At 46.2% G+C, this 26,878-nt stretch overlaps 1 protein-coding gene across 4 annotated transcripts in view; it reads right to left on the reverse strand.

Moving 5' to 3' along the window:
- CACNA1G (calcium voltage-gated channel subunit alpha1 G) overlaps window positions 1–26,878 on the reverse strand; it is a 281,389-nt gene that overhangs the window by 102,067 nt on the left and 152,444 nt on the right. For all 4 annotated transcript variants that reach the window (XM_024204320.3, XM_024204317.3, XM_024204319.3 and 1 more), the window contains exons 8-9: window positions 24,646–25,456; window positions 18,974–19,338 (exon numbers count right to left, since the gene is read on the reverse strand). In XM_024204320.3, coding sequence (XP_024060088.1) covers window positions 18,974–19,338; window positions 24,646–25,456 — 1,176 coding nt within the window. The remainder of the gene's footprint in view (window positions 1–18,973; window positions 19,339–24,645; window positions 25,457–26,878) is intronic.

Consider the following 26,878-nt stretch of genomic DNA (forward strand, 5'->3'; position numbering starts at 1 on the left):
GGGATTCGCAGGCATTTACAAAGAGGAACTGACAGGTGAATAGCTGAACCAGGCTCAGTTTCATCTCATCAAAATATACAGACAGGAGATTTTGCCATAGACTAAACTGATACTGAAACCTGTCAGAGCTGAACATCTGATGCCATAATCAACATGCTGCAAGAGCCATTCAGAAGATGGTTTCCCCTCCAGGGACTGTACTGAACTAGTCAAACAAGAGGAACTCTCCTTCCTTTCTGTCATGTTCTGCAGTTTCTTCCATCCTCCTCTCAGGCCGTGTCTATACTACAAAACAAATCGACCTAACGAACATCAGCATACAGCTGCCACAGTAACTATATCACTTGTGCATGTCTACGCTTTGCTCCTTGAGTCAGCAGTGCGCGTCTTCCCCAGGAGCGCTTGCACCCATTGGACTGTCTGTGTGGGGCATTGTGGGACGGCTCCTGAAAGCCAGTAACAGTTAGCATAAAAAAATGCAGCGTCTACACTGACGCGGTGTCAACTTAACTGCATTGACCATGACTCTACGCTGCTCATGGAGGTGGAGTTAAGTTGGTGTAGTGGGGCAGTTACATCAGCAGGAGCGAAATTTAAGTGCAGACACTTCCATAGGTAGGTCAACGTAAGCTGCCTTGTGTCAGCCTAACTCTGTAGTTTAGACCAGACCTCTCTTCCTACTACTCCTCTCCCTGACACTTACCATCTTGCCCCTTCTGATCTCACACTCCTTTTGGGAAGGAAAGATTGTCCAGTGATTAGGGCATTACCCTAGGACTCAAGAGACCTGGCTTCAACTCCCTGCTCTGCTTCAGACTCCCTGTGCTGCCATGGGCAAGTCACTTAGGCTATGTCTACAGTGCCCCACAGTTCAGATTATGGGGGTGTGAATAGCATTGCACACCAACATGCTGAGCTGTAACTCCCCTATGTGACCCCCATGGGTGGGAACTAATAGGTTCCTAGTTCACGTTAATGTGGATTGTAAGGTGCTCAGAATAGACAGTGACAGGGCCCTGTAAGTGCAGACAGAGGCTTTCACTTCCCATTCCAAACTTTCTGTTCATTTTTAACTTGCTTCACTGGGGTGCTTGGCCTTTGCAGCTGCATTATTGGCAGTCAGCTCTTCCTGTCGTTGGTGACAGGAAGGGTGGTCTCTAATAGGGCCAATTCAGCATAGGACAACTGAGAGAGAGAGAAAGGAAAACTGTAGCAGTGAACGGATTTAAGGCAGGGCTTTGGAGCTGTGCTCCGGCTCCGCTCCAGCTCCAGGCAAAAACCTGCAGCTCCACTGCTCTGGAGCTGCTCCGCGCTCCAGCTCCGGGCTCCGCTCCAAAGCCCTGATTTAAGGGACAATGGAAAGCATAAAGGGCAGGGGCAGATCACCTTTACTGAGGAAGGAGATAGCTCTCGTTAAAATGAATAACGAACAGCAATCTCTACCCCCTTCAAACTGGGTCTGTTTCCCCGGGAAGGTTCTGAAAAAGGACTTGCTGAGTCCAGGGGCCATAAGGAAAATACCTACAGTGGAGAAGCAGCATGGGGCTGATGTAAATGGCACTATGTTTTCCTCTCTCACTGTCATAACTATAAAGGGAAGGGTAACAGCCCTCCTGTGTACCATACTATAATCCCTCCTGGCCAGAGACACCAAAATCCTTTTACCTGTAAAGGGTTAAGAAGCTCAGGTAACCTGGCTGACACCTGACCCAAAGGACCAATAAGGGGACAAGATACTTTAAAATCTTGGGGGGGGGGAAGGTTTTTGTTTGTCCTCTTTGTTTTGGTGAGTGTTCGCTCTTGGGACTGAGAGGGACCAGACATCAATCCATGCTCTCCAAATCTTTCTGAACAAGTCTCTCATATTTCAAACTTGTAAGTAAACAGCCAGGCAAGGCGTGTTAGTTTTATCTTTGTTTTCTCAACTTGTAAATGTACCTTTTGCTAGAGTGTTTATCTCTGTTTGCTGTAACTTTGAACCTAAGGCTTGAGGGGGTTCCTCTGGGCTCTTTAAGTTTGATTACCCCGTAAAGTTATTTTCCATCCTGATTTTACAGAGATGATTTTTACCTTTCTTTCTTTAATTAAAAGCCTTCTTTTTAAGAACCTGATTGATTTTTCCTTGTTCTAAGATCCAAGGGGATTGATCTGGACTCACTAGGAATTGGTGGGGGGAAAGGGAAGGGGGGATGATTAATTCCTCCTTGTTTTAAGATCCAAGGGGTTTTGGATTAGTGTTCACCAGGGAATTGGTAAAAGAGTCTCTCAAGGCTACCCAGGGAAGGGACTTAGCACATTGTGAGTGGTGGCAGCAAAAGCAGATCTAAGCTGGTAGAGAAGCTTAGAGGTTTTCATGCAGGTCCCTACATCTGTACCCTAAAGTTCAGAGTGGGGAAGGAACCTTGACACTCACAAATCCTGGCACTGGGGTGTGGGCTGGGTGCACAAAAGGACATGCCCGTAACACTGAGCAGTCTGGGGATTCTGAGCTGCCCATAACCAGTCCTGGAGCAGGGCAGGCAGTGGGGAGAGGAAGAGGATCTGCTCTATTTTAGCTCTATTACAAGCCCTAGCAGCAGCAGCTCAGAGGACACAAAGGTTGTCTTCAAATCACCTTTGCCCCCCAACCCCTAGAGCTGTGCCTTCTGTCCTACATCTTTCAGGAGATGTAGAAGAGCATCTCTCTCCTCGCTTGAGATTTCAGGAAGATTAGTATTCTGGAAAATGCAAGAAAAACATGAACTGGCTCATCTCTCTGCCCAGCTTTTGAAGGAGCTTAAGCCGAACAAAAGCTACATTTCCACTTGGTCACACCTGGTAACTCCTTGAGATTTAATGCCCTTGATTTCTAGTTAATCTAAACTAAGTACAAACTTCTTTCCCCATTAGCACTCGAGAATATACCAAGGGAAAAAGAGATTCACCCTGTCTTTGTACAGCTCTCATGGAGCTTTGCTGAAACTGAGTTTCTTATACAGGTAACATTATCTCTAATTTTGACGGTCTTCCATGGAGGAAAAGCCTATTGTTTCCTAACGACATCAAGAAACAATTCTAACAAATAGTCTCCAACACGCACGTTTAGCAGATTGAGACAGAGGCTTTTGAACCTTGGTTCCCATCCTCCTCCACTTTAGGGAGTTAAATAGGGTGACAATGGGACACCGCGTTTGGGCAGAGGCAGAATGAGGTAAGATAAGGCAGCAGAGGCGCTGGGACAAAGCTCTGGAGTGAGACAAGAAGAGTGAAAAAGAGGATTAAATATGGGTAAATCACCCAATAAATAGTAACTAGGCAACACTTACAGGCAAGAACATCAGCTGGTGTGACTCGACAGAACAAGAACATCAGTGGAGCTACATTGATTTACATCAGCTAGAATGTGGGTCTAAGTGGCAAATATAAGTCATGAAGAAAGAAGGAGAAGTCCCCGACTACACATAGATAACTGATGTGTCATCCACACCAGGATGACACAGTAAGGTTTGAGCAAGTACATCATCTCCCCCATTTCATTGAGTCCTAGAGCAGAGCAGAGAGGACATGTGGGTACTATTGGCAGTTGAAACAAACAGCTGTAAATGACAATCTGATGAAGGCTGTGTAGTCCCCAGTGTCTGAACAAAATGAACAGGATAGGATTGATACTTTCAGCTTCCTGTCAAGGAATTGCAGAACACTTTAGCAGAAAAGAGAGGACAAGTGAGCCACGTAGAATTATCTCCCAAATATTCGGAGAACTGAACCTTCTTGCCAAAAATTCCAAGCCTGTCCCTGTTGCGTGAAATCTCCTGTAGCTTTCAAATCCAACTAACTTCCAGAGTTTGGGAAAAGTCTTCTGGCTGAGCCAGACTTCCCTCTTTCCATGTATTGGGCTAGGTCTACACTACCCGCCTGAATCGGCGGGTAGAAATCGACCTCTCGGGGATCGATTTATCGCGTCCCGTTGGGACGCGACAATTGATCCCCGAATCGACGCTCTTACTCCACCAGCGAAGGTGGGAGTAAGCGCTGTCGACGGGAAGCCGCAGAGGTCGATTTTGCCACCGTCCCTACAGCAGGGTAAGTCGACTGCGATACGTCGAATTCAGCTACGCTATTCGCGTAGCTGAATTTGCGTATCTTAAATCGACCCCCCCCCTTGAGTGAAGACGTACCCTTGGTCTCCCAAGCAACATTGTATTTTTGTGCCTTATTCTGGAAGAACTTTGGGAATAGAGTCAATAAAGATACATTAATTCCTACAAAAGGCCATCAATTCCTTTTATGTATCGAACAGTTGCATGACCCCATTAGGTCCATGTCCATGAAAACAATTAGCCTCAGTAACAACAGGGAATGGGTTTTGAATGTCAGCCATCACTGTGATTAACAGTTCTGACAGTTTCCATTAGCACTGATTTGATTCCATTAGATTCCAACGGCAAACTTTTAATAAGGGTAAATTCTGGTTAAAGGCAAGCTAATTAAAAGGAGCACATGCAAATCTTTAGGGCACAACATTTCCCCACAATCTGCATAGCCTATGCAACTGTAAGATTAACCCAATATTACAGATACAAGCACTGAGCTGGGAAAAGATGACAGGCTGTGAGGGAAGAAAAGCCTCAAAATGCTGCCAAAGTTTTGATCATGTGGCTAAGAATAGCTGGTATGGGGCAGTGGAGATGTGTAATGAAGTTAAATAGAGAGGTGGGATATACACCAACGCAGAGCTAGTGATCTCTCTATGAATTCAAGACTCTGTATGAAGATAGAAATGTCCTGACTAATGGATGTGATTCATAGTGATCTCATGACAGAATCACCAGAGAAGGCCCCAGTTCAGAAAAGCACATGCGTGGGTCCCATTGACTGAAGCAGGTACTTAAATCCTGATTGAAAGGGATGCTTTCTTCAATCAGGGCCTAATGGATTAGGTTCACAGAGCTCTCATGAGGAAGATGTTGAATTCGAAGCAAGTTGAGCCAAATGGAAAGGTGAGGCAAAGTAATATGGGCCATATCCTCAGCTAGTGTAAAACAGCACAGTCCCCATTGATTTCAATGGAATTCAGTGTCAATTTACACCAGATGAGGATCTGGCATGTTCCATGCAGACGATCCTTCACTGCCATGTGCATGAGATAAACTAGGGTTACCATATTTCAATACTGCAAAAAGAGGACACTCCACGGGGCCCCGCCCCCGCCCCAACTCCACCCCTTCCCCGCCCCCGGCCCCACCCCAACTCCTCCCCTTCCCCAAAGTCCCCGCCCCATCTCCGCCCCCTTCCCTGAGCACCCCGCATTCCCCCTCCTCCCTCCTGCCCCCTGGCTGCTGCTGCGCTGGGGAAGTTGCTTCGGCCCCGGCGCACGGTGGAGAGCGGCGGGAGCCGGGAAAGTTGGAGCCCGGGGAGGAGGCGGTCCCCTTACCATGCCTCCCTATTTTCCCGGACATGTTTGGCTTTTTGGAAATTCCTCCTGGATGGGGATTTGAGGACCAAAAAGCCGGACATGTCCGGGAAAATCCGGACGTATGGTAACCCTAGATAAACTTGAACGGAAACCCACTTGCTAACAGAGCTGCATGACGCACAGAGCTAATAGTCAGCATCAGGGAGAATTCTTGGACACAATTGTAAAGACTGGACAGAATCCAAGGAGGTATCAAATAGATATTAAAAATGTCACTTACTTTATTTATACACCCTCAAATCTACTGACCCTGAAGGCCTGACACAAATCCACCAATTGAAGAGAAGTCAGGCTTCTTTAGACCACCTCATCTGGTACGGCAGGGGTCAGAGAGGGAGGGCATGATGTTCCATGCTCTGACACAAGCCACTAGCACAGTCAGCAGGAGAGAACATGCCATTAATGCAACTTACCATGCAATTATTCCAAGGCCTGGATAAATCAGTTTGGATAAGACAAAGGGTGACCTGAGCCCTGCTCATATTATATCCAGGATGTGGCTCTTCCAGAACACAGCAGGCAACACAACATCGTGATCCTGAGATGCTGACGTTCTGCTAAGTTCAGTGTTGAGCTGGATGGAGCTGCCCCAATAGGCCCAACCAATCTCTCACCCCCAGCCATTAGCTGTGTTCCGAGACAAGGGATTACTTGCCTTAAAAAGGATGGGAGCTCAGGATTACAGTAACCGCAAAGCCCCTTTAGGGCTTATCCTGAAAACACCTTGCAGGATGGGCCCATTGTTGGACTCCCTGACTGCTGCTGGCACTCACATCCATAGCAGAGTTCCGCTGCTTTTACACTTAACCGTCTGAACTCGGCGCTCAGTTTAAATTAGTTCACAGCATCTTTTAAATATCCGTAATCACTGACACCTCAGCCTGCCCAATCAGCAGCAGCTTCGATGTTCTTCCACCCCTGCCCTGTCCCTCCCGTTCCCCTCTGATCCATCCTCTCTCTTTCCACATGGAGTTCAAACTCTTTGAGCTCACTAAGGGCTCTGCCCTGGCTGAATTCCCCTCCTCCCCCCAGACTGTTTTTTTCACCTTGGTGCTGCCCCATCTCCTCCTTTCACTCTCACCTTCTTGCCCCTTTTCAGCCTCTCTGCTTGGAATTATACCCCTCTTCCTTTGCAACCAGCACCCTTGCCCTCCTCCTGCCAATCCTCCCCATGGAACTCACTCCTTTCCTGCTCCTGGGTTTGGTGGTGAAAGTAGGTTGAACCAGCAGGGGGAGTTCTCACCACATCACCGAGGAGGAGTGGGTTTGTTGCCCCCCCACCCCGCCATCCAAGGAGAGAACGGGAGTGCTCCCTCCGCTTTTAGCTCTGCTTCCCCTTACCCTAACACCTACTTACCCCTGACTGCATTACCTACTTCTCTCCTCTGCCCTACCCTATAGCCCTTTTAACCCTCAAACCTCTCCTCTCTTCCCCTCCATCAGTGCTTAATTTCTGGCAGGGCTAAGCCCCGGCACCTCTGGGCCTGGCACTTCAGAGTCCCGGCACCTCTTCCTTTCCTGTCCAGCTGGAGGGAGCCTTGTGTTCATAGAACCACGGACATGCAGGGCTGGAAGGGACCCCAAGAAGTCATTATGTCCAGCCCCATGCACTGAAGCAGGACCAAGTAAACCTAACCCGTGTTTGTCCAGCTTGTTCTTAAAAATCTCCAATGATGGGGATTCCACAACCTCCCTTGGAAGCCTGTTCCAGATCTTAACTACCCTTATTGTTAGAAAGCTTTTCCTAATACCTAACCTAAATTTCCCTTGCTGCAGATTAAGCCCACTACCTCCATGTCCACTGAAGACAAGGCAAGAAAACAATTGATCACAGTCCTCTTTATAACAGTCCTTAACATATTTGAAGGCTGTTATCAGGTCCCCCCTCAGTCTTCTTTTCTCAATACTAAACATGCCCAGTTTTTTAACCTTTCCTCATAGGTCAGGTTTTCTAAACTTTGTATCATTTTTGTTGCTCTCCTCTGGACTTTCTCCAGTTTATCCACATCTTTTCTAAAGTGTGTCACGCAGAATTGGACACTATACTCCAACTGACACCTCACCAGTGCTGAGTAAAGCAGGCAGTTACCTCCTGTGTCTTACATAGACACTCTTACTAATACACCCCAGGATGATATTTGCCTTTTTTGCAACTGCATCATGTTGTTGACTCATTCAATTTGTGATCCACTATAACCCCAGATCCTTTTCTGCAGCACTATTATCCAGCCCAGGCCAATGGGAGCTGCTGGAAGTGGCGGCCAGTACGTCCCTTGGCCCGCGCCGCTTCAGCAGCTCCCATTGGCCTGGAGCAGCAAACTGCGGCCACTGGGAGCCGCGATCGGCTGAACCTGCGGACGCGGCAGGTAAACAAACCGGCCCGGCCTGCCAGGGGCTTTCCCTGCACAAGCGGCGGAACAAGTTTGGGAACCACTGATCTAGCCAGTTAGTTCCCATTTTATAGTTGTGCATCTGAAGTAATTTGCACTTGTGTTTATTGAATTGTGTCTTGTTGATTTCAGACCAATTTGTCAAGGTCCTTTTGAATTCTAATCCTGTCCTCCAAAGTGCTTGCAACCCCTCCCAGCTTGATGTGATCCACAATTGTTATAAACGCACTCTCTGCTCCATTATCCAAGTCACTAACGAAAATATTGACTAGTACTGGATCCAGGACTGACCCCTGTGGTAGCTCACTAAATACGCCCTTGCAGTTTGACAGCAAACTACCAACTACTCTGAGTATGGGCTTTCAACCAGTTGTGCACCCACATTATATTAATTTCATCTAGACCACATTTCCCTAGTTTGCTTACGAGAATGTCATGTGGGACTGTGTCAAAAGCCTTACTAAAATCAAAATGTATAACATCTACTGCTTCCCCCCTTCCACTAGGCCAGTATCCCTGATGAAGGAAATTAGGTTGGTTTGGCATGATTTGTTCTTTGCAAATCTATGCTGGCTATTCCTTATAACCCTATTCTCCTCCCTGTGCTGCAATGGTTGCCTAAGTATCAATAAAAAGTATCAGACCCATCACCTGTGAGGCAGCTAATTAATCACAAGCAGGACTAAGACTCCCTCCCTTAAAGGGCCAGCTCACCTGTGAACGGCACTTTATAACTTCAATTAATTGAACATTTCCCCAAGACTCAAAGCAAATCCTGACAATACCTGAGGTTCAATATATGTAACATTTTCCTCCATTGCCCCACCTCCTTACTTCTACTCTGAATTCAGACAGAAGCAGAAGTTCTTAGATACTGTGTAGAAGGCTGTATTTGGGTCATGGGTGTAACAGGCCTGAATCTCTAACACAATCACTGCAATGGTTCCTCCAAAGTCACTAACTTCTCTCATATTACTGCAGTGGCGGAGACCCTTAATCCCCCGATTACAATCTGCACAGACGTTACACTCCATAATGTTGATTAGGAATGTTTCAGTCTTACACAGAATTTTCTCCTGATCTTGATTATTTACATAAATAAAGAGACCCTTTAATCCATTTTGTCAGCGAGTTTTCCTAAAACACCTTGGCACAGATGGCTGATACTTTCATGCTGCAGAGGTTATTAGATTGTAACATTACTAGTGACAACATTACATCATTTGTATAGTTTCCTACTCAAGGCCCCTGCAGCTTGATGCACTAAGAATTAAGCTCTAGACACTAAAATGAGCTTACGCAGCACCTGGAAAGATTACTTTTGCCTTCTGCAGATTGAGTTTGCACATCAGCTTCTGTTTTGTGATGCTGCTATTTTGTGGATTCAGATAACATCTTGCTACAGCTGATAATGCTCCATTTGGAATGTTCCTGTTTAAATTGCTGTCAATTGCCTCCTTCTCTCACCTCCTGAACAATCACTTACCCTATACTATATGTTTCTATCCTGAGACCCTGTCCCAAAGATTCACCCTTATAATTGGTCTGATTTGTCTTTAAGAAATTCACAAAGATGATTGATGGTCCTGAACCAACTTCTCCTTCTCTGATCAGGACACACCTGAACTTCTGGATCCATAGCGACTATAATGAGCCAGATCCAAGCCCCAGATCTGAGCAAACTGGAATTTTGGAAAGTTCAGATTGGAACTTCTTAATCCAGACCTGCCTCCAGTTTGTTACATTATCAACAGTAAAACCCAACAAAAGATGGCAGCTGGAATTCAAGAACTACTTAAACAAATGAATACGCTGAGTGTAATTCATATGATGTGAGCTCAGACAAGGAAAATCAGAACATTCAGGCAGTTCAATGCAATCTAGGTTATAAAAAACTCCACCTTAAGGAAGCCCTTGCTAAATTCCACCCTCTGTTTAGAAGAAATAGTTCAGCATCAGGCCTTACATGAGGCTTGGACATTTCATTTCAAGGGAAGACTTTAAAAGAGAAGCAGCCAGACAACATGGTCTGGCTTATGGCCAGAACTGGGGGAAAAAACCCCAAAGAAATACTCTGTTCTAACAGCATGTTTGAGCAGGACACGCCTTTGCAAAGCAAAAGAACAATGCTGGCCATGTGAACCTGGATCATTGCAGAATCTGTGCTTCCAAAAGGCAAATGATTCAACTGGTTCAACAGTGAACAGAACAATTTCAGCACATATTTAAAGTGCCTCGATCACAGTTGTAATTCTCTATCAGGAGCTAATGATTTTTACCTGCATTTCTATTGGTCTCTTCCTTTTACTTCTCATTTGTTTTAATAAATTCTCAGTAAAAATCTAGGGACTTAAAAAAAGGCAATTTGCCTCAATTTGCTTTTTTGGGGCCTGATCCACAGCCTAATAAAATCAATCGGAAGACTCCCCTCACCTTCAGTGGGTTTTAAATTGAGCCCGTAAAGCACTCCTGTGAAGTCTAACTATTACTGCTACCATTGACCCGACATGGTTGCAGGCTGCTCCTTCCACTTTGCAATTTGGGACTGGGAATGGTTTAATCATCCGCAGGCTGCCTTCTCTCTGCTTCGTCATTTGGGCTCAAGCCTGGCTAAATGGGCATTTGGCTGTTTTTACACAGTGTCTTTCCACAGCCATGTGGTTTGCAATAAGAGTCTCTGCCTCACACATCCAACTTGATGTGTCACCAGGATGTGTCATCGGCAAGGCTAAGTTTTTGTCATGGATATTTTTAGTAAAAGTCAGGGGCAGGTCACGGGCAATAAAGAAAAATTCACCAAAGCTTGTGACCCGTCTCTGACTTTTACTAAAAATATCCATGATAAAATGGGAAGGGACTGGGCAGCTGTAGGGTGGCTGGGAGCTCTGGGGCCCTGACCACCAGTGGGACTCAGAACTCCAGGATCCCCCTGCCACCAGCGGCAGAGGGAAGCTGCAGGGTCCCCCTTCCCCTTCCCCAGTGCCGGGGAGCTGTGGGAGTCCCCCTGCCGGCACAGCTGGTGGGGAGCTGTGGGGATCCCTCTGTCCCCCACAGTGGCTGGGAGCTGCGGGATATTCCCCCCACACACACCTGCAGCGGCAGCTGGGAGTGGAGTGGTAACCTCGCTATTCGTGGCGGCTGGGAGTGGCGGGGTACCCCCCTGCTCATGGTGGCTGGGAGCTTGGGGGCCGGCTGCCTCAGGCGGCAGGGGTACCTCACAGCTCCCTGCCGCTGCGGGAGGTGGTGGGACCCTGCAGCTCCCAGCCGCCAGGGCTGAAGTCACAGAGGTCTTTGGAAGGCACGGATTCTGTGACTTCTGCGACCTCCGTGACAAAACCGTAGCCTTAGTCATTGGGTCCCCACGGGGCCTCCCAATGGTTCTTTTAGCTCAGTCTGTGATCACTGGATCTTCAGATTGATTTATTCCCAGCATATCAGGGGCCCTCTTTTCAAATCAGGGGTCTTGTCCCTCACGGAGGCAGAGGATCATACATTACATATCCTGATTTGATATGTGAAAGCCTCACTGTGATTGCAGTGGTGCAGATTCTCTTTAACCAGGTTAATATACAGTGCTGATGCACTGTAAATACTCACTGTGTGATCCTGGGCATTCAGCACTCATAGTTCCCTTAGTGCACTGAAACTGTTAACACGAGTCTAGAGAGCTGAAGGTTATTCAAATTTCCCCATGAGGAATAGCCAGCAAGTCCTTAAAGTGGTCACAAGTCCCTTTCATCCCCGTGAGCACCCAGCATTTCTGTTCCTCCACACTTGGTGAGCCTGGTAAGGACTGAATCGTACATCATGTTGCGCCCGCAGGTAACTGACAGCCCTTTCCTTTCATGGAGCAGGTTAGCTTCCTGAAAGACCATTTTGCTGAGATTTCAGATTTTAATGTTGGCTGGAACACTAACAAGCTTAACAAACAGGAGAAAGAGCAAAAGCAGCTTTAACTAGCGCTCATCTTGACAATCTAGTGATTTGTCAGGATCCTCCCTGAAAAAAAGCCTTTCCTTGTTTGCTGTCACCCAGCATCCTGACATCTAATTATGTTACAGAGATGAGAAAACGAAGTGTGGGACACGCACATATATATATACACAAGTGTTGGCCACATTACACGTATACCCAGACACACGTCCTCACGCCCACGCAGAATATACACATACTGCAAGCTGAATAGACACATATAATGCTAAACACAAATTGCTAGCTGAATACGTACACACACTACATGATTCCTATATCAAACATGCTTACTGATGGCTGAATACACAGTCAGATACCAAACAGGTATCTACTGTTACCTAAATACAACACACCCATACATACACCAGTACATGTGCATATCTACACCTGAGAGGCCGTGTGGTCCAGTGGATGCAGTGGTGGCTTAGGATGCATGAGACCAGCATTCTAGTCCCAGCTGTGCCACTGATCTAGTGCATGACAGCCAGTAAGTCATTTCACTTCCCTGAACCTTGGTTTCCCTTCCCACGCTTGTCTATTTAGACTGTATGTTCTTTGGGGCAGGGACTGGACAGTGGACAGCTGTGCGAATAATTGATTTTTCAATTCACTGGCCATACCAGAAAAATTGGAAAAAAAATATTTTCGGGTTGAAATGTTTCCGTTTCAAGTTTTTTTAACTTAATAAAATTGAATTCAATTTCAAAATTAAAGGTCATTGCCAATCAAAAGGTTTCATTTCCAAATGTTGAAATGAAACTTTCTGACTTTTCCCCCCACCAAAACATTGGTTTTTTTTCCCCCACTGAAATAATTCAGCAAATTTGACATGAATTCAGGAAATGGTTTGGCTGACCTGAATTTGCATTTTTTGATTAAAAAAAAAAGTTTTGGCCCAAACATTTCACAGTTCTAGTACAATGTGGCTACAAACAAATAATAAAAATACAACCAGCAGAATACATGAAAACATACGCTACATTACCTGCCTATTGCTGGCTGAATCTCCTGAAACACACCCACCCCTATCCAGTACTGCTGCTGAATACATTCACTGGCATGCACATACATATACTACTTAGGTTTGAGTGCCTCAGGCCATAAAGGCTTTCTATGAACTCATTCATTCTTTAAAGTTCCTACAGATTCAGAGCATTGAAGTGCACATTGCCACTTTCTATACAGGTCTGTTTCCTTTCCAGTATAGGTGTTGAACTCCTCCATGGAAAAACAATCAATTTGCCAGTCATATCAGAATACTCAGCAATCTGTAAAAGGTCCCAAGCCTGCCCAGCGCAGCTGCCGGACAGTGTTATGTGATCCTAAACACGCCTTAATTTCTTCATACTATATCTTGTACTTTCATACTATATCTAGTATGCAAGAACCACAGCTACAGTCCTGAAGGCGGTTGGGGAATGGGACCTTCTAAAATGGGAATATGCATGTAGTTAAAAACATCCAGGTCCTAAGCTGACCCTCATGCCAGTGCAGAGGCCGGAACTCCAAGTGGCTGAGCTGAAGCGTGATTTGATGTGAAGTAGTTGGGGGAAATCAGTGAATCACTCAGATGGGTCATTTCAGAAAAAGACATTACTGAAAGCCTAGGTTCTTAAGCACAAAACACTAACATATTTTAAAATGTAACACCCACCTCCCCCAGCACTAGCTAAACTTACAAGGTCCGTTGAAGTGGTTAGCAAATGGGGAGGCCTTGGATTTAGAACTCCTGGACTCCTTTCTCTGCTCTGTGGTGCATTACATGTGCACAGTAACTTGGTTCCCTTAATCTCAGCTCAACTCCCTATTGTTCCTTACACCACCTACCACACAGAGTGTAAGGGAGTCTTAGTTACAATTTACAGGCTGTGGAGCTGTGTGATGGCATGAGTAAAAGTAGGGTGCAGGCCACTTTAAATTACATCCTCACGTTGGTTTCTTTGTAATTCTCCTCTTTTCTGGTCCCCTGACCTTCAAATGACACTAGCTTAGATTCCTATTCACTCACAGAGATGGGGGGGGGGGAGTACAAATTCAGAGGTAATGTGCAGGGGGAAAATGCAAGTTGGTGAGTGACAGTCTAAGGGCCTGTTTACACTGGGGAAATTTTCTATTTCATTTTAAAACTGATTCAGCAAAACAGATTTTTAAAGCAGCTCAGTATTGGAATAGCCTCATTTTACCGACGGGGAAGCGAAGCACCGAAAGACTACGGGTATGTCTACATCTGAGGTGTGTTTCCCAGTTCCCATAGACATAGCCATGCTAGCTCTGCTTGCGCTAGTGCCTAAAAATAGCCACATCCCCGCGGCAGCACAGGTGGTGGGTTGGGTTAGCCACCCGAGTACGTACCTGTGGGCACAGCTAGCACGGGTGTGTCTGTGCAAGCTGGGAATCACACAGCCCAGCTCAAATGTCAATGCATCCTTTGTAACTCACTTGCTGAAGGTCGCCTGGGATTTCTGAGGCAGAATAGGACCTTCCAAGTCCCAAATCAGTGCCCTAACCCCTGGGCCATCCTCTCGCTCTAGTAATCCTGGTAATTAGTGTGTCCGTTCCCCCTCCCCTAAGTGCCATTCTTTTGAGGCAGCACCATAAAATATGTCCTGAGAGAATTTAGCCTAATATAGCCTGGCTCACCCAGGACTGGATGTGTGAAAAGCCCATGCCATAAATATTCATTAAATAAGCAAGCGAGCTTAATATAGAAACTCATAAAGTCAAGTACTCTTAAAGCCCCCTCATTTCTTTTCAAACAATCAGCCAATGAAGATAAATTTGGTGAGGTCGATCACTTGCACTTTCAGGCGAAGGCTGTAAATCTCACTTTGTAAAAGAAAAATCACATGTTTCACTGTTTATAATCTCTGCAGAAAGACCTGGGCCAGCATTTCTCTGTCCTAATTCCCAGTCTCATAACTGTCAGATTATGAAACTGCAGTGTATAAGCCTCCTGAGTTTACAGAAAAACACCTCTTTGCTCTCTGCCACCACTTTAATCGGATGAACTAATAAAAACATGATTCACTATTCATACCAAGTGCCTGGAAGAAAGGAAATGGGAATAGAAGTAGTTTCAAAAAGTCATCTAAAGAATCTTCCACTCACAGCCCCTGGGGTCCCTCCCTTATCTACCAACTTCATCTCATTACCCATAATTTACCACCTCTTTCCCCTCATAATCCTTTGGGCCCCATCTACCAGCCTATGGTGTTTTCAACATTGTCTCAGAGCCCATAGGGCTGTTCATGCTCCCCTGTGGTGTCCTTTGACAATGGTAGCTCCTCAGGGTCACAACACTGGTGCTGGGAATGTCAACTGTTTTTAATGGGACAAAGGAAAGGAGGGATGAATGGCTGGGATCTCCCGGGGGCAGATATGGGAAGGAACAAACTGGCAGCCCTCCCCGGATGATGCTTGCACTTCCTCTAAAGGTGTAAAAGAGCAGTGGTGGTCTTGCTTGAATGAGGTCTCAGAGTACACGGCGTTTCCATGCTGCTTTTGGTCCAACATAGTTTCAGTGAGGATGAGTCTACAGGAGCTTCTCGTGTGCTGCTATAACAGAAGTAGCTTTCCTGGGCTCTTCCTTTCCTCAGGGCCAGGGATCTATTGTTTGGATTAAGCAGCATCTCCAGCAGCACTAAAAATAAAACGGCACATTCAAGGTACCGGAAGAGCTTCAGAGAGGGAAACGTTCCAGAGGAGGGTGCCAAATTTGTGCAGGCACTCTGTGGCACACACAAAAACTGCACTTGCATGGGCACATTTTAAAGGTGCAACTTACCATGGGCACCGAACTTGGTGAGTCAGCCCTTAGCTGTTTCCAATGGAATAAGGCCAAAATAATAGATTTCTATATAGACAACATTTCTGTCTCTATCTTTAATTGCAAAAGGTTCAAAAAAGGGCAACAAAAATGATTAGAGGTATGGAACTGCTTCCATAGGAGAGATTAATAAAACTGGGATTTTTCAGCTTGGAAAAGAGACAACTAAGGGGGGATATAATAGAGGTCTATAAAATCATGACTGGTGCAGAGAAAGTAAATAAGGAAGTGTTCTTTATTCCTTCTCATAACACAAGAACTAGGGGTCACCAAATGAAATTAATAGGCAGCAGGTTTGAAACAAACAAAGGGAAGTATTTCTTCACACAACGCATAGTCAAGCTGTAGAACTCTTTGCCAGAGGATGTTGTGAAGGCCAAGACTATAATGGGGTTCAAAAAACAACTAGATAAGTTCATGGCGGATAGGTCCATCAATGGCTATTAGAGGATGGACAGGGATGGTGTCCCTAGCCTCCGTTTGCCCGAAGCTGGGAATGGGCAACAGGGGATGGATCACTTGATGATTACCTGTTGTCCATTCCCTCTGAAGCACCTGGCATTGGCCACTGTCAGAAGACAAGATACTGGGGTAGATGGACCATTGGTCTGACCCAGTATGGCCGTTCTTATGTTCATCTATCAAAATGGGAAATAGGAACTTTCCATCCTCTTCTTTATTTTTCCCCTCAGGCTTTTAAGAAACAATCCCCAGATATTAATAAAAGAATGACGAATTTCCAACACCATCAGACACTTTCTCTCCCAGCGGTACAGAAATATTCCAGTAGGTCACCAATTGAAGGTGAAACAGCATGAGACTAATCCTACCTGTAGGACTGCAGAGTGCATCTCCATTTAATACATACTGAAAACAAAGCTTAGCCAGCCATATTGTATTAAGACTTCAGAAAGAATGTGCTGGTTTGAAGGGACACATTTAGTACACTGAGTGGGTCTGAGTCTTCCTAATGTTTAGTCACTGACGCGTTAATACCACAGGAGGACACTGGAATCTGGAATTATGTCTGCTCAGTTCCCAACTACCGTGCTGACAAGGGGAGCTATAAACAATGGAAGAAATGCCTTTGCATCCAACTGCAAGTGACTATCCAAATAAGAAACATGTCAGAAAAAGAGAAAAGTAAACAATAAAGGCTCAAAGTGCAGGGGAGTTCCCAGAAAACACTGGCCATAGGACAGGAATTGTTCTACCCAGTTCTGATGTCCTGGAAACTTCCTGTGCATCACTGGTTAGAGGAATAAATGGAAAGGGCCTCGCTATCAGAACACATCTCTCAGTCCTGTATCAGTGGAGGGCTGTTGGTTACCGTATATTCCTCCAGCAACTTGTCTAATGAGAGACCTGCAGTAACTAGGGTTTTACCAGGCGTACGCACAGAGACAGCTAAGCTCTTCTACCAAAAGTCAACACAGAACTCACCCACAATAACCCAACGGCCCGGCCTGTGTGCACATGCCCCTGGGTAATACAATCAGGGCCCAATTTTCAGAAGAGGTGATATCAGGTGCTTAGATGTCTACGTGACATACAATGCACCCACCAAACTAGGCATTACATTGTTTGCAGCTACATCACTTGGGGTGAAAAACCAGAGACTGAGTGAAGATCCCTTTGAAACCTGGGACCTCAGTGTACCAGAGGAGAAGAACATGGCAGCATCTTCTCCTCTTAAAGACTAGCTATGGGGACTAGATATGTGTATCATGGACAGAAGCCTCTTGCCCTCAGGGACTAGGGTGTATGAGACAATGGGTTAGAGATTCCAAAATTAGTCTACTTTGGATTCACAGGATAGTTGCCACAGCATCCATTGGAGAGACAGGAGCATTCGTTATGAGCCGACTTCTCTAGGGAAGTGGGAATAAAACCTTCTTTCATGCCTGCAGTGGCGCTGACCCTTGCTGCGTGAACCCCAAAGTCTGTTGGCCCTGGGCAACATTGCTGGGATTGCCGCGCTGGACTAAAACTGAGGCTCTCTGCTAGTTCCCTGGACAGGAACAGCACAAGCAATGCAAGCATCAGGGCATGGCCCTGCCAGTGGGAGCACCTCCAGTTAGCTCAGCCTTTGGCCTCTTGGTTGAGATTGCCAGCAAGGGGTACTAGTTGGGATGGGCCTGATCCAAAGCCCCAGATCCAAGCACTCCAGACTTTGGGGGACGTCTGCACTGGAACTTTATGGCTTGGACTCATCCCTGGGTTTTTTGTGATGTATCCACCAGGAAGGTTGGTTGAGGCCACCAAACTGCTGTGAGATACGGTAGTACGGATCCTCCATCACTATTGGTCTGAGGAAGAGCCGAAGTCATGATCTAAAAAAGGGAAGTGGAGCATGCTGCAAGAGAACTAAAATCCCCAAATCCAAGGGCCTGTTGTTCACTTTCAGTAAGGCCCCTTTATATTGACTGTAAATGAGAGTCAGGCCACAAGCCTCTTGCCCTTTCCATCCAAGCGGTTCTGAATGTCCTAGGGAGGTTTTCGGTAGGAGGAGCTGCCACTGACTCTCAGGGCTACAATGCCTGTGTGGAAGTTACCCACAAAGCAGAGATTCACCATGGGAATGGAGCGCTACCAGGCCTGATCAGTGCAGAGGTTTAGGAGTAAGCATTAGATTGGGACAATATGCGTACCAGACCTAACGTGATAAGCACAGATGAATGGTGCCAGATCGACAGGCCCCGGAGTTCTCTCTGCAGGCACAGTCCAGTTACAGCAGAAGCAGACTGAGATTTGCCATACTGTCCTGCCAATGGGTCTGACCGGGAGAAGCCACCACTAAGGATAGGAGGTAGTTCAGCCTCCGTGGCCCATGAAATACACAGCCTCTTACTGAGACAGCCAACAAGAGCATTATTGGGTGCTGGTTTGGGGATTGGTTTGGGTTTTTTTTCAATGAGGACACCTGCTCACTGGGACATGGCCTAATTCCCATCAGCTTCATTTCATGTAGGCCCCCAAACAGCCATCACATGGGGTCAGCTTTTATGTCCACCAGCCTGGGCTGAATTCAAAACCAGCAACACAGAGGCAAAAGGCTCCCTATGCCCCTCACCAAATCAGGGCTCCAACACTCACTAACGCAAAAAGGAAGCACCATTGAACAGCAATTGGTAAAAACATAGCCAGGCCTGGCAAGCAACTAAGCAGGGGTCAAGGCTAATCACGCGGCTCATGGTAAAAAAAAAAAATCCCCTCCGCATGCCTATGAGAGCAGGAGAAGAGTGTGCTAATGAAGTCTCCATGCTGAGCCCTTTCCCTCCAGGGAGTGTCTAGCTAGCCTCTGTACAACACAGAATGGGCCCCGCTCACCTGCTCGTGGTACTCAATCCCCATGCTGAGGGTGTTGATCAGAATGGCAATCATGATCCCCCGGCCAAAGTACTTGCTGTCCACGATCTTCCGGAATGTCTCACAAACCACTTTCCAGAAAGCCAGGATTTGGCTGGTTTTCCTGCCCCTGGTTTTCCCTCGCTGAGGGTCCCTCTGGTCGCTGTAGTGGGCGTCCTGGGTGAATTCATACACTCCCTCGCTGTCCGAGTCCGCCGTCTCATTGTCCGTGAGCTCCAGGTCACGAGCCAGAGTCTTGATGCAGTAGGGGCAGCTGTCTGGGTTGCAGGAACCACTGTCCAGTTTGCCACACTGGCTAGAAATCTTGCAAGAACTTTGACAGGCACCTAAAACACAAATAAGCCGAGGTAAGAGGAGTCTGTTCCCTGGATCAGGGAAGCTAAGGGTTCAAATGAAGGGAACTCATTCATTTTATTACCATGTGACTCACTCTGTCTAGCTCCTCCTTATACAGGCTAACAGGAGTCTGCTTGGTCCCTAAGCCTGCATGAAGGCCCGACAGAAGTTATAGTCTCTTGCTCCTTGTCACAGCACTGGCCTTTTAAGAGGGAAAAGGCCAGGGCAGCTGTGGCTAGTCAGCTGATCCCCAGCTGGGCTATCAGAGAAGGCGAGTCAGGCTGAGAGTTAGTCCGAAAAGGGGCAGAGAGCGCTCGCTGCATACTGCCTGAGACCAGGGAGACAGGCCAGACAGGAGACCTGGGTAGTGGGAGCAGGAGCAGCAGGAAGTTCCCTGGGAGTGGCTGCTGTTGTCCCCTGGGAGGGGAGCAGTGGGAACCTGCTGGGGGGAAAGGGTCTCCGAGAGAGAGCCCTGGGATGCAGTGCTCAGTGAACAGAGCACAGGAGAATCCTGCCATAGGTCCTAAAGCAGGAGGAATTGAGAGAGGCAAAGGGGAAACTCCCCTGGGAGCCATAGCCCTGGCTGGGCAGAGGAGTTGTGTTTGTGGGGTTTTTGCCTATATTTGAGAAATAAAACTGCCTGGAAAAGAGACTCTGGGTGTGGCAAGGGGTCCTTTGTGGGCTGGGGACAAGCCAGCACCCTATGCATCCATAAAAGCTCAGAGCTTCTTCCAGATCCCACCGGCACTCTGCTTTCTCGCTAACAATATTATTAATTTCCAGTTCCACCCGCATCTGTCGGCCAAAACATGCAAAATCAGTGACACCGGAACATTTCATGAATCCGTATCAGTTTTGCCCAGTTGTTTGTGTCAAAAAACAACAACAAAAATTCCAAAAATGTTGAAACATTTGGTCTTTTCAGTTTGAAATTTTCTTCATATTTATTGAAAAAAAAGCCCAAACTGGGCATGGAATTGAAACGAAACATAAGAACATAAGAACATAAAAAAGGCCGTACCGGGTCAGACCAAAGGTCCATCTAGCCCAGTATCCTGTCTACCGACAGTGGCCAATGCCAGGTGCCCCAGAGGGAGTGAACCTAACAGGCAATGATCAAGTGATCTCTCTCCTGCTATCCATCTCCACCCTCTGACAGACAGAGGCTAGGGACACCATTCCTTACCCATCCTGGCTAATAGCCATTAATGGACTTAACCACCATGAATTTATCCAGTTCTCTTTTAAACTCTGTTATAGTCCTAGCCTTCACAACCTCCTCAGGTAAGGAGTTCCACAAGTTGACTGTGCGCTGTGTGAAGAAGAACTTCCTTTTATTTGTTTTAAACCTGCTGCCTATTAATTTCATTTGATGACCCCTAGTTCTTGTATTATGGGAATAAGTAAATAACTTTTCCTTATCCACTTTCTCCACATCACTCATGATTTTATATACCTCTATCATATCCCCCCTTAGTCTCCTCTTTTCCAAGCTGAAGAGTCCTAGCCTCTTTAATCTCTCCTCATATGGGACCCGTTCCAAACCCTTAATCATTTTAGTTGCCCTTTTCTGAACCTTTTCTAGTGCCAGTATATCTTTTTTGAGATGAGGAGACCACATCTGTACGCAGTATTCGAGATGAGGGCGTACCATCGATTTATATAAGGGCAATAATATATTCTCAGTCTTATTCTCTATCCCCTTTTTAATGATTCCTAACATCCTGTTTGCTTTTTTGACCGCCTCTGCACACTGCGTGGACATTTTCAGAGAACTATCCACGGTGACTCCAAGATCTTTTTCCTGACTTCTTGTAGCTAAATTAGCCCCCATCATATCGTATGTATAGTTGGGGTTATTTTTTCCAATGTGCATTACTTTACATTTATCCACATTAAATTTCATTTGCCATTTTGTTGCCCAATCACTTAGTTTTGTGAGATCTTTTTGAAGTTCTTCACAGTCTGCTTTGGTCTTAACTATCTTTAGCAGTTTAGTATCATCTGCAAACTTTGCCACCTCACTGTTTACCCCTTTCTCCAGATCATTTATGAATAAGTTGAATAGGATTGGTCCTAGGACTGACCCTTGGGGAACACCACTAGTTACCCCTCTCCATTCTGAGAATTTACCATTAATTCCTACCCTTTGTTCCCTGTCTTTTAACCAGTTCTCAATCCATGAAAGGACCTTCCCTTTTATCCCATGGCAGCTTAATTTACATAAGAGCCTTTGGTGAGGACCTTGTCAAAGGCTTTCTGGAAATCTAAGTACACTATGTCCACTGGATCCCCCTTGTCCACATGTTTGTTGACCCCTTCAAAGAATTCTAATAGATTAGTAAGACACGATTTCCCTTTACAGAAACCATGTTGACTATTGCTCAACAGTTTATGTTTTTCTATGTGTCAGACAATTTTATTCTTAACTATTGTTTCGACTAATTTGCCTGGTACAGACGTTAGACTTACCGGTCTGTAATTGCCGGGATCACCTCTAGAGCCCTTTTTAAATATTGGCGTTACATTAGCTAACTTCCAGTCATTGGGTACAGAAGCTGATTTAAAGGACAGGTTACAAACCTTAGTTAACAGTTCCGCAACTTCACATTTGAGTTCTTTCAGAACCCTTGGGTGAATGCCATCTGGTCCCGGTGACTTGTTAATGTTAAGTTTATCAATTAATTCCAAAACCTCCTCTCGTGACACTTCAATCTGTGACAGTTCCTCAGATTTGTCACCTACAAAAGCCAGCTCAGGTTTGGGAATCTCCCTAACATCCTCAGCCGTGAAGACTGAAACAAAGAATCCATTTAGTTTCTCCGCAATGACTTTATCGTCTTTAAGCACTCCTTTTGTATCTCGATCGTCCAGGGGCCCCACTGGTTGTTTAGCAGGCTTCCTGCTTCTGATGTACTTAAAAAACATTTTGTTATTACCTTTGGAGTTTTTGGCTAGCCGTTCTTCAAACCCTCTTCGGCTTTTCTTATTACATTCTTGCACTTAATTTGGCAGCGTTTATGCGCCTTTCTATTTGCCTCACTAGGATTTGACTTCCACTTTTTAAAGGAAGTCTTTTTATCTCTCACTGCTTCTTTTACATTGTTGTTAAGCCACGGTGGCTCTTTTTTAGTTCTTTTACTGTGTTTCTTAATTTGGGGTATACATTGAAGTTGGGCCTCTATTATGGTGTCTTTAAAAAGCGCCCATGCAGCTTTCAGGGATTTCACTTTAGTCACTGTACCTTTTAATTTTTGTTTAACTAACCCCCTCATTTTTGCATAGTTCCCCCTTTTGAAATTAAACATTTCATTGTGGGGAGAATGAAACATTTAGTTTGACACAAAATAAAACAAACTTTTTTTTAAACGTTTTGGTTCGCCAAAACTGTTGAAATGTTTTGTTTTTGATGGGACCCGCAATGAAATTTCGTATTGATTTTTCAGAATCGTCAGGGAACCAAAAAAAAACCTGTTATTCGCTCATCTCTACCCACTCTCCTTTTCTTATCCTTGATCTGTGGCGGCAGGATCCAGATCAGGAACTGTCCTTTGGAAGTGTTTAGAAAGCGCATAGCGGGCATTACAGCAAATAAATAAATAACAAGGCCTGATACCTGTTCTGAGCATCTCCCTATGTCAGGAATTATTCTCTTATAAACCCCAGTTGCTTAGATTCCCCCAACCCTTATACTGCATGTCCCAAACAGGTTAAAGAGGGTCATGCAGAAACATTATAACTCCAAGTATCTTCCCTTTATCTACTAAGTGGTTTTCTGCTGCCCACAGTGAGACATATTCACCAGCCAAGGGATCCTTACCACCTCATTATACCTTTGGCTATTAGTGCTAACAGAGAGTAATCAGCTCCTCCAGAACCTGGAGCGTTAGGCGTTGTAATTAGAGACAGTGAGTCAGCCAGAGAGCTACTTTCATACTCCTGCTGTTTGCTGATACTTCAGAATTACCAGCTTCCCCCTAAACATATGATTCTCAAATCGTTCCTCACAAGGGCAGCTCCCAGCTGACAGAGGGTTCCTTCGCTTGACAGTACAGGCAGGATATGCTCCTATCAGAGCTGCCTGCAAGCGGAATGGGAGGGTACATCTGCAAGTGCATGCCTGACAAAGCCACAATATCACCATCCAGGTTAGGTGAAATAAAAACCAAGCTCTCCCGCCCTCGCCCCAAAACCTTTGCCCATTTTCAGAGCCCAACTCAAATCGCTTGTCGGGTTCTGGAATGGCTGGAAAATCATGTCCACTTCACACTCAAGGTTCCAGTCAGGAGGGTGAACTGGAAAGGTTAAAACAGAGCGAAAGGCCATTGCTTTTTTTGGGTTTTTTTTACTGTGATACAAAGTGGACATGCCAGAAAGCGTCGCCTAGAAGGACTTCCAGCCCCCAGAGGCTGAGAGAGTTTGAACAAGATTTGACTATGTTCCCAAACCCCAGGATGTAAAGGCGGAAGGAGTGTCGTACAGAGACGGTCTTAGCCTGGGATTCAGGAGACCTCGGTTCAGTTTCTGGCTCTGCCGCAGACTTCTGGCAAGATTCTGAGCAAGTCACTTAGGGCCTGATTTTCAAACATGCTGAGCCTCGGCAGTTGTCATTGCCTTGAATTAGAGTTGTAGGTGATCAGAAGCTCTGAAAAAATCAGGCCTGGAATCTCTCTGAGCCTCGGTTCCCTCTCTGTAAAATGGGGATAACCATACTCACGGACGCGTTATGAGGATCGAGTCTTTCCAATCTGTGAGGCACTCAGATACTACAGTAATGGGGAGCAATATAAGCACCTAGAGAGACAGCTATCCAAACCCAAACCGAACGCCAAAGAGTGGGCAGTACAGCCTGCACTGAGGGCAGTGTTTTGCCTAAAGATGGGCCAGAACACCCCTGCGCTTTGGGCAAGTTCAGATCCAGATCTGCACTTTGCGCCTTGGGCCCAGCTCTAGTCTGATTAGGAAATGCTGTGATTTGAGGTGGTCAATGGGACTGGGGAGAAGAGCCAGGCAAGACAGATTCTTACAAAAAAACAGAGATTTCCTGATAGTCCATTGCCCTAGGTCTTTGCTGGCGCAAAGCTGGGAAGCAGAGACTTCCACTCAGGTTCTGAACTCGGGATGCATTTTGTGGGCGGGAAGATCCTGACTTGGCCTTACCTGGAAAGCCAGCTCCTGTATCTATACTGTGGACTGAAAAGAATCCTGGAAAGATTCAGCGGAAAGAAAAAAGAATTAGGACTTAGGTCTTATTTCTGGAATGCAACCAAAGGCTGACCCCCAGCTCCAGCACTCACCAGTACTCTGGGTCTCCAGGAGCTTGTGCATGGTGCTGTACGGCCCAGGAGGGATATTAAGGTTGGTTAGCGTGCTGGCTCCAGGGTTCACTGTAGAATCTGCTACGTTTTTCTCTTTCACCATCTCATGGGAGGTGCTTGGGTGTACGGTGGGATAGACCTTCCTGCCAACCACATTCTTGGGGAGCCCCTCTGGGCTTGGTAAACTCAAGCCAGGCTGAGGGAGGGATGACCTGCAGTGGATGGGCTCAAAGTGGCAATCTGCATGGTAGATGCTGTGCACGGACTCTGTGTTGCTGGCAGCAGCATTGGGGGCAGCATGGGGATTAGATGTTGTGGGAGGGAGCATGAGCCTTTTGGTGCCATTGTGGAGTGAGCTGGTTTCCACATCGCTGATCTCAGGGCTGGCGCGTGGTGCCCGCAGGTTCCCATTACCCAGGTGGTAGTGGTGGTGGTGGTGGTGGTGATGGTGAATCAGATGATGCACTGATGACCTTTTCCTCTGCCGATGTTTGCATGGCTGCCTCTCGGCCCCACTCTTATTCCTCGGGCTGGAGAGGAGACCCATTTTGAACCCTGCCTCTCTATAGCCTTTGACCACCTGTTTGCTGGCCTTACGGGCAACATAAACCAGATATTTGAGAAGTTCATCATAGCAGCTACCCGGCTCCGAAAAACTGGCCAGCGTACTGGCATTGGATAGGTAACGGACCCGCTGCTCTTTCATCAGCTGGCTCTCTCGCTGCTTAGTCTCAGAGAACTGGGTGGCGATGACTACTAAGCAGAGGTTGATCATGAAGAAGGAGCCCACCTAAAGGAGAACAGAAGATGCCATCAGTCCAAGAGAGAGGGTGGCGGGGTATGTGTGTGATGACTATTGATAGCTGCTACCACAATGGAAACAAAGGACCCCAAACAGGGATCAGAACCCATTGTTCTAGTCAGTAGAGCTGGCCAACATTTTTCAGACAAAAGGTTTCCCCCCCCACACCAATAAATAAATAAATAAATGCACATTTGGGTCTACCAAAACATTTTGCAAAGTTGTGCCGAATTTGCTGAATGGTTTTGGCTGGGGAAAAAAAATAGTTGAAACAAAACATTTTGATTTTTCTATTCAAAATGACTTGCATTTCAAATTTGCTTCAATTTTATTTTGGAAAAAAAAAGTATAAAAAGTTAAAACGCTTTGAAAACAAGAGATTTCATTTTGAGTTGAACCAAATGGGTTTTACTTGACGCAAAACATTTTTTTTCTACATTTACATTTCTCTACAAAAATTGAAAAGTTTTGTTCTGGGTCAACTAGAATAATGTTTCCCCCCCGGTTTTTTGGTTTGGCCACTGAACCAAGCAATCAGTTGTTCGCACAGCTCTTCTAGACACTGAACAAACAAATAACACAGCTTGTCTCTGCCCCAGACTGCTCAAAATCTAAGACAGGATATTGTGGATGGGTGAATAAAAAGCAACGTGCATGTGTGTTAGTTGTAAGGGCGCTCTCAGGAATCGCACATGGTCACTAGTTTAGCCAAAGACAGATCATGGTGGTTTGCAGGCATCACAGCAGAGATGGGTTTTAAGCAGGGATCTGAAAGAAGATGAAGTGGCAGCTTTGTGAAATCTGCTGGGGAGTTTTTCCCCCAGCATAAGGGAGGGGACAGGAGACAGTGTGACGGTGCTTGTGGGAAAAGCAGGCGATGGAGGTTGGCGTCATTGACAGAGCAAATGGTGGGGTGGACGTGCAAGAAGAAATTACATTCACAAGGTAAGGCAGGGCCATACAGAGGAGGAGCTTAAAGGTGAGAATAGCAGCAGTTTCTGCTCATTGAGGAGGAGGTGGTGGCAGCCAGTGGCAGGACACAAAAAGTGGGGGTGAGATGGCCATGGATGTGGGCGTGTGTGAACATGTTGCAGCAGTGGAGGCTGGACACACCTAACACTGACACACCATAGGCAAGGGCTAATATTTCAGCAAAGAGTAGAGATCTCACACTGACTCACTCACAGGGCGGGCGGCCCCCTGTCCTGTCTGCCCTGCAGGGGCATGCAGGAGACAGCCTCTCAGAATCCCCACTGTGGTGCCTCCCACGCCAGGTCTCCACGGATGACGTCATATATCAAAGAGGAGGGAACGTTTATTTTGACTAAGAGACTTTGTTGTTTTTTTTTAAATATCTGAGGTCCTCTTTGGTTTGGTTTTGTATTTTGTTTTATGTCTCAGCAGACACTG

This window comes from Terrapene carolina, unplaced genomic scaffold, assembly GCF_002925995.2.
Source record: "Terrapene carolina triunguis isolate 2854851 unplaced genomic scaffold, T_m_triunguis-2.0 Scaffold192, whole genome shotgun sequence".
NCBI classification, from domain to species: domain Eukaryota; kingdom Metazoa; phylum Chordata; order Testudines; family Emydidae; genus Terrapene; species Terrapene triunguis.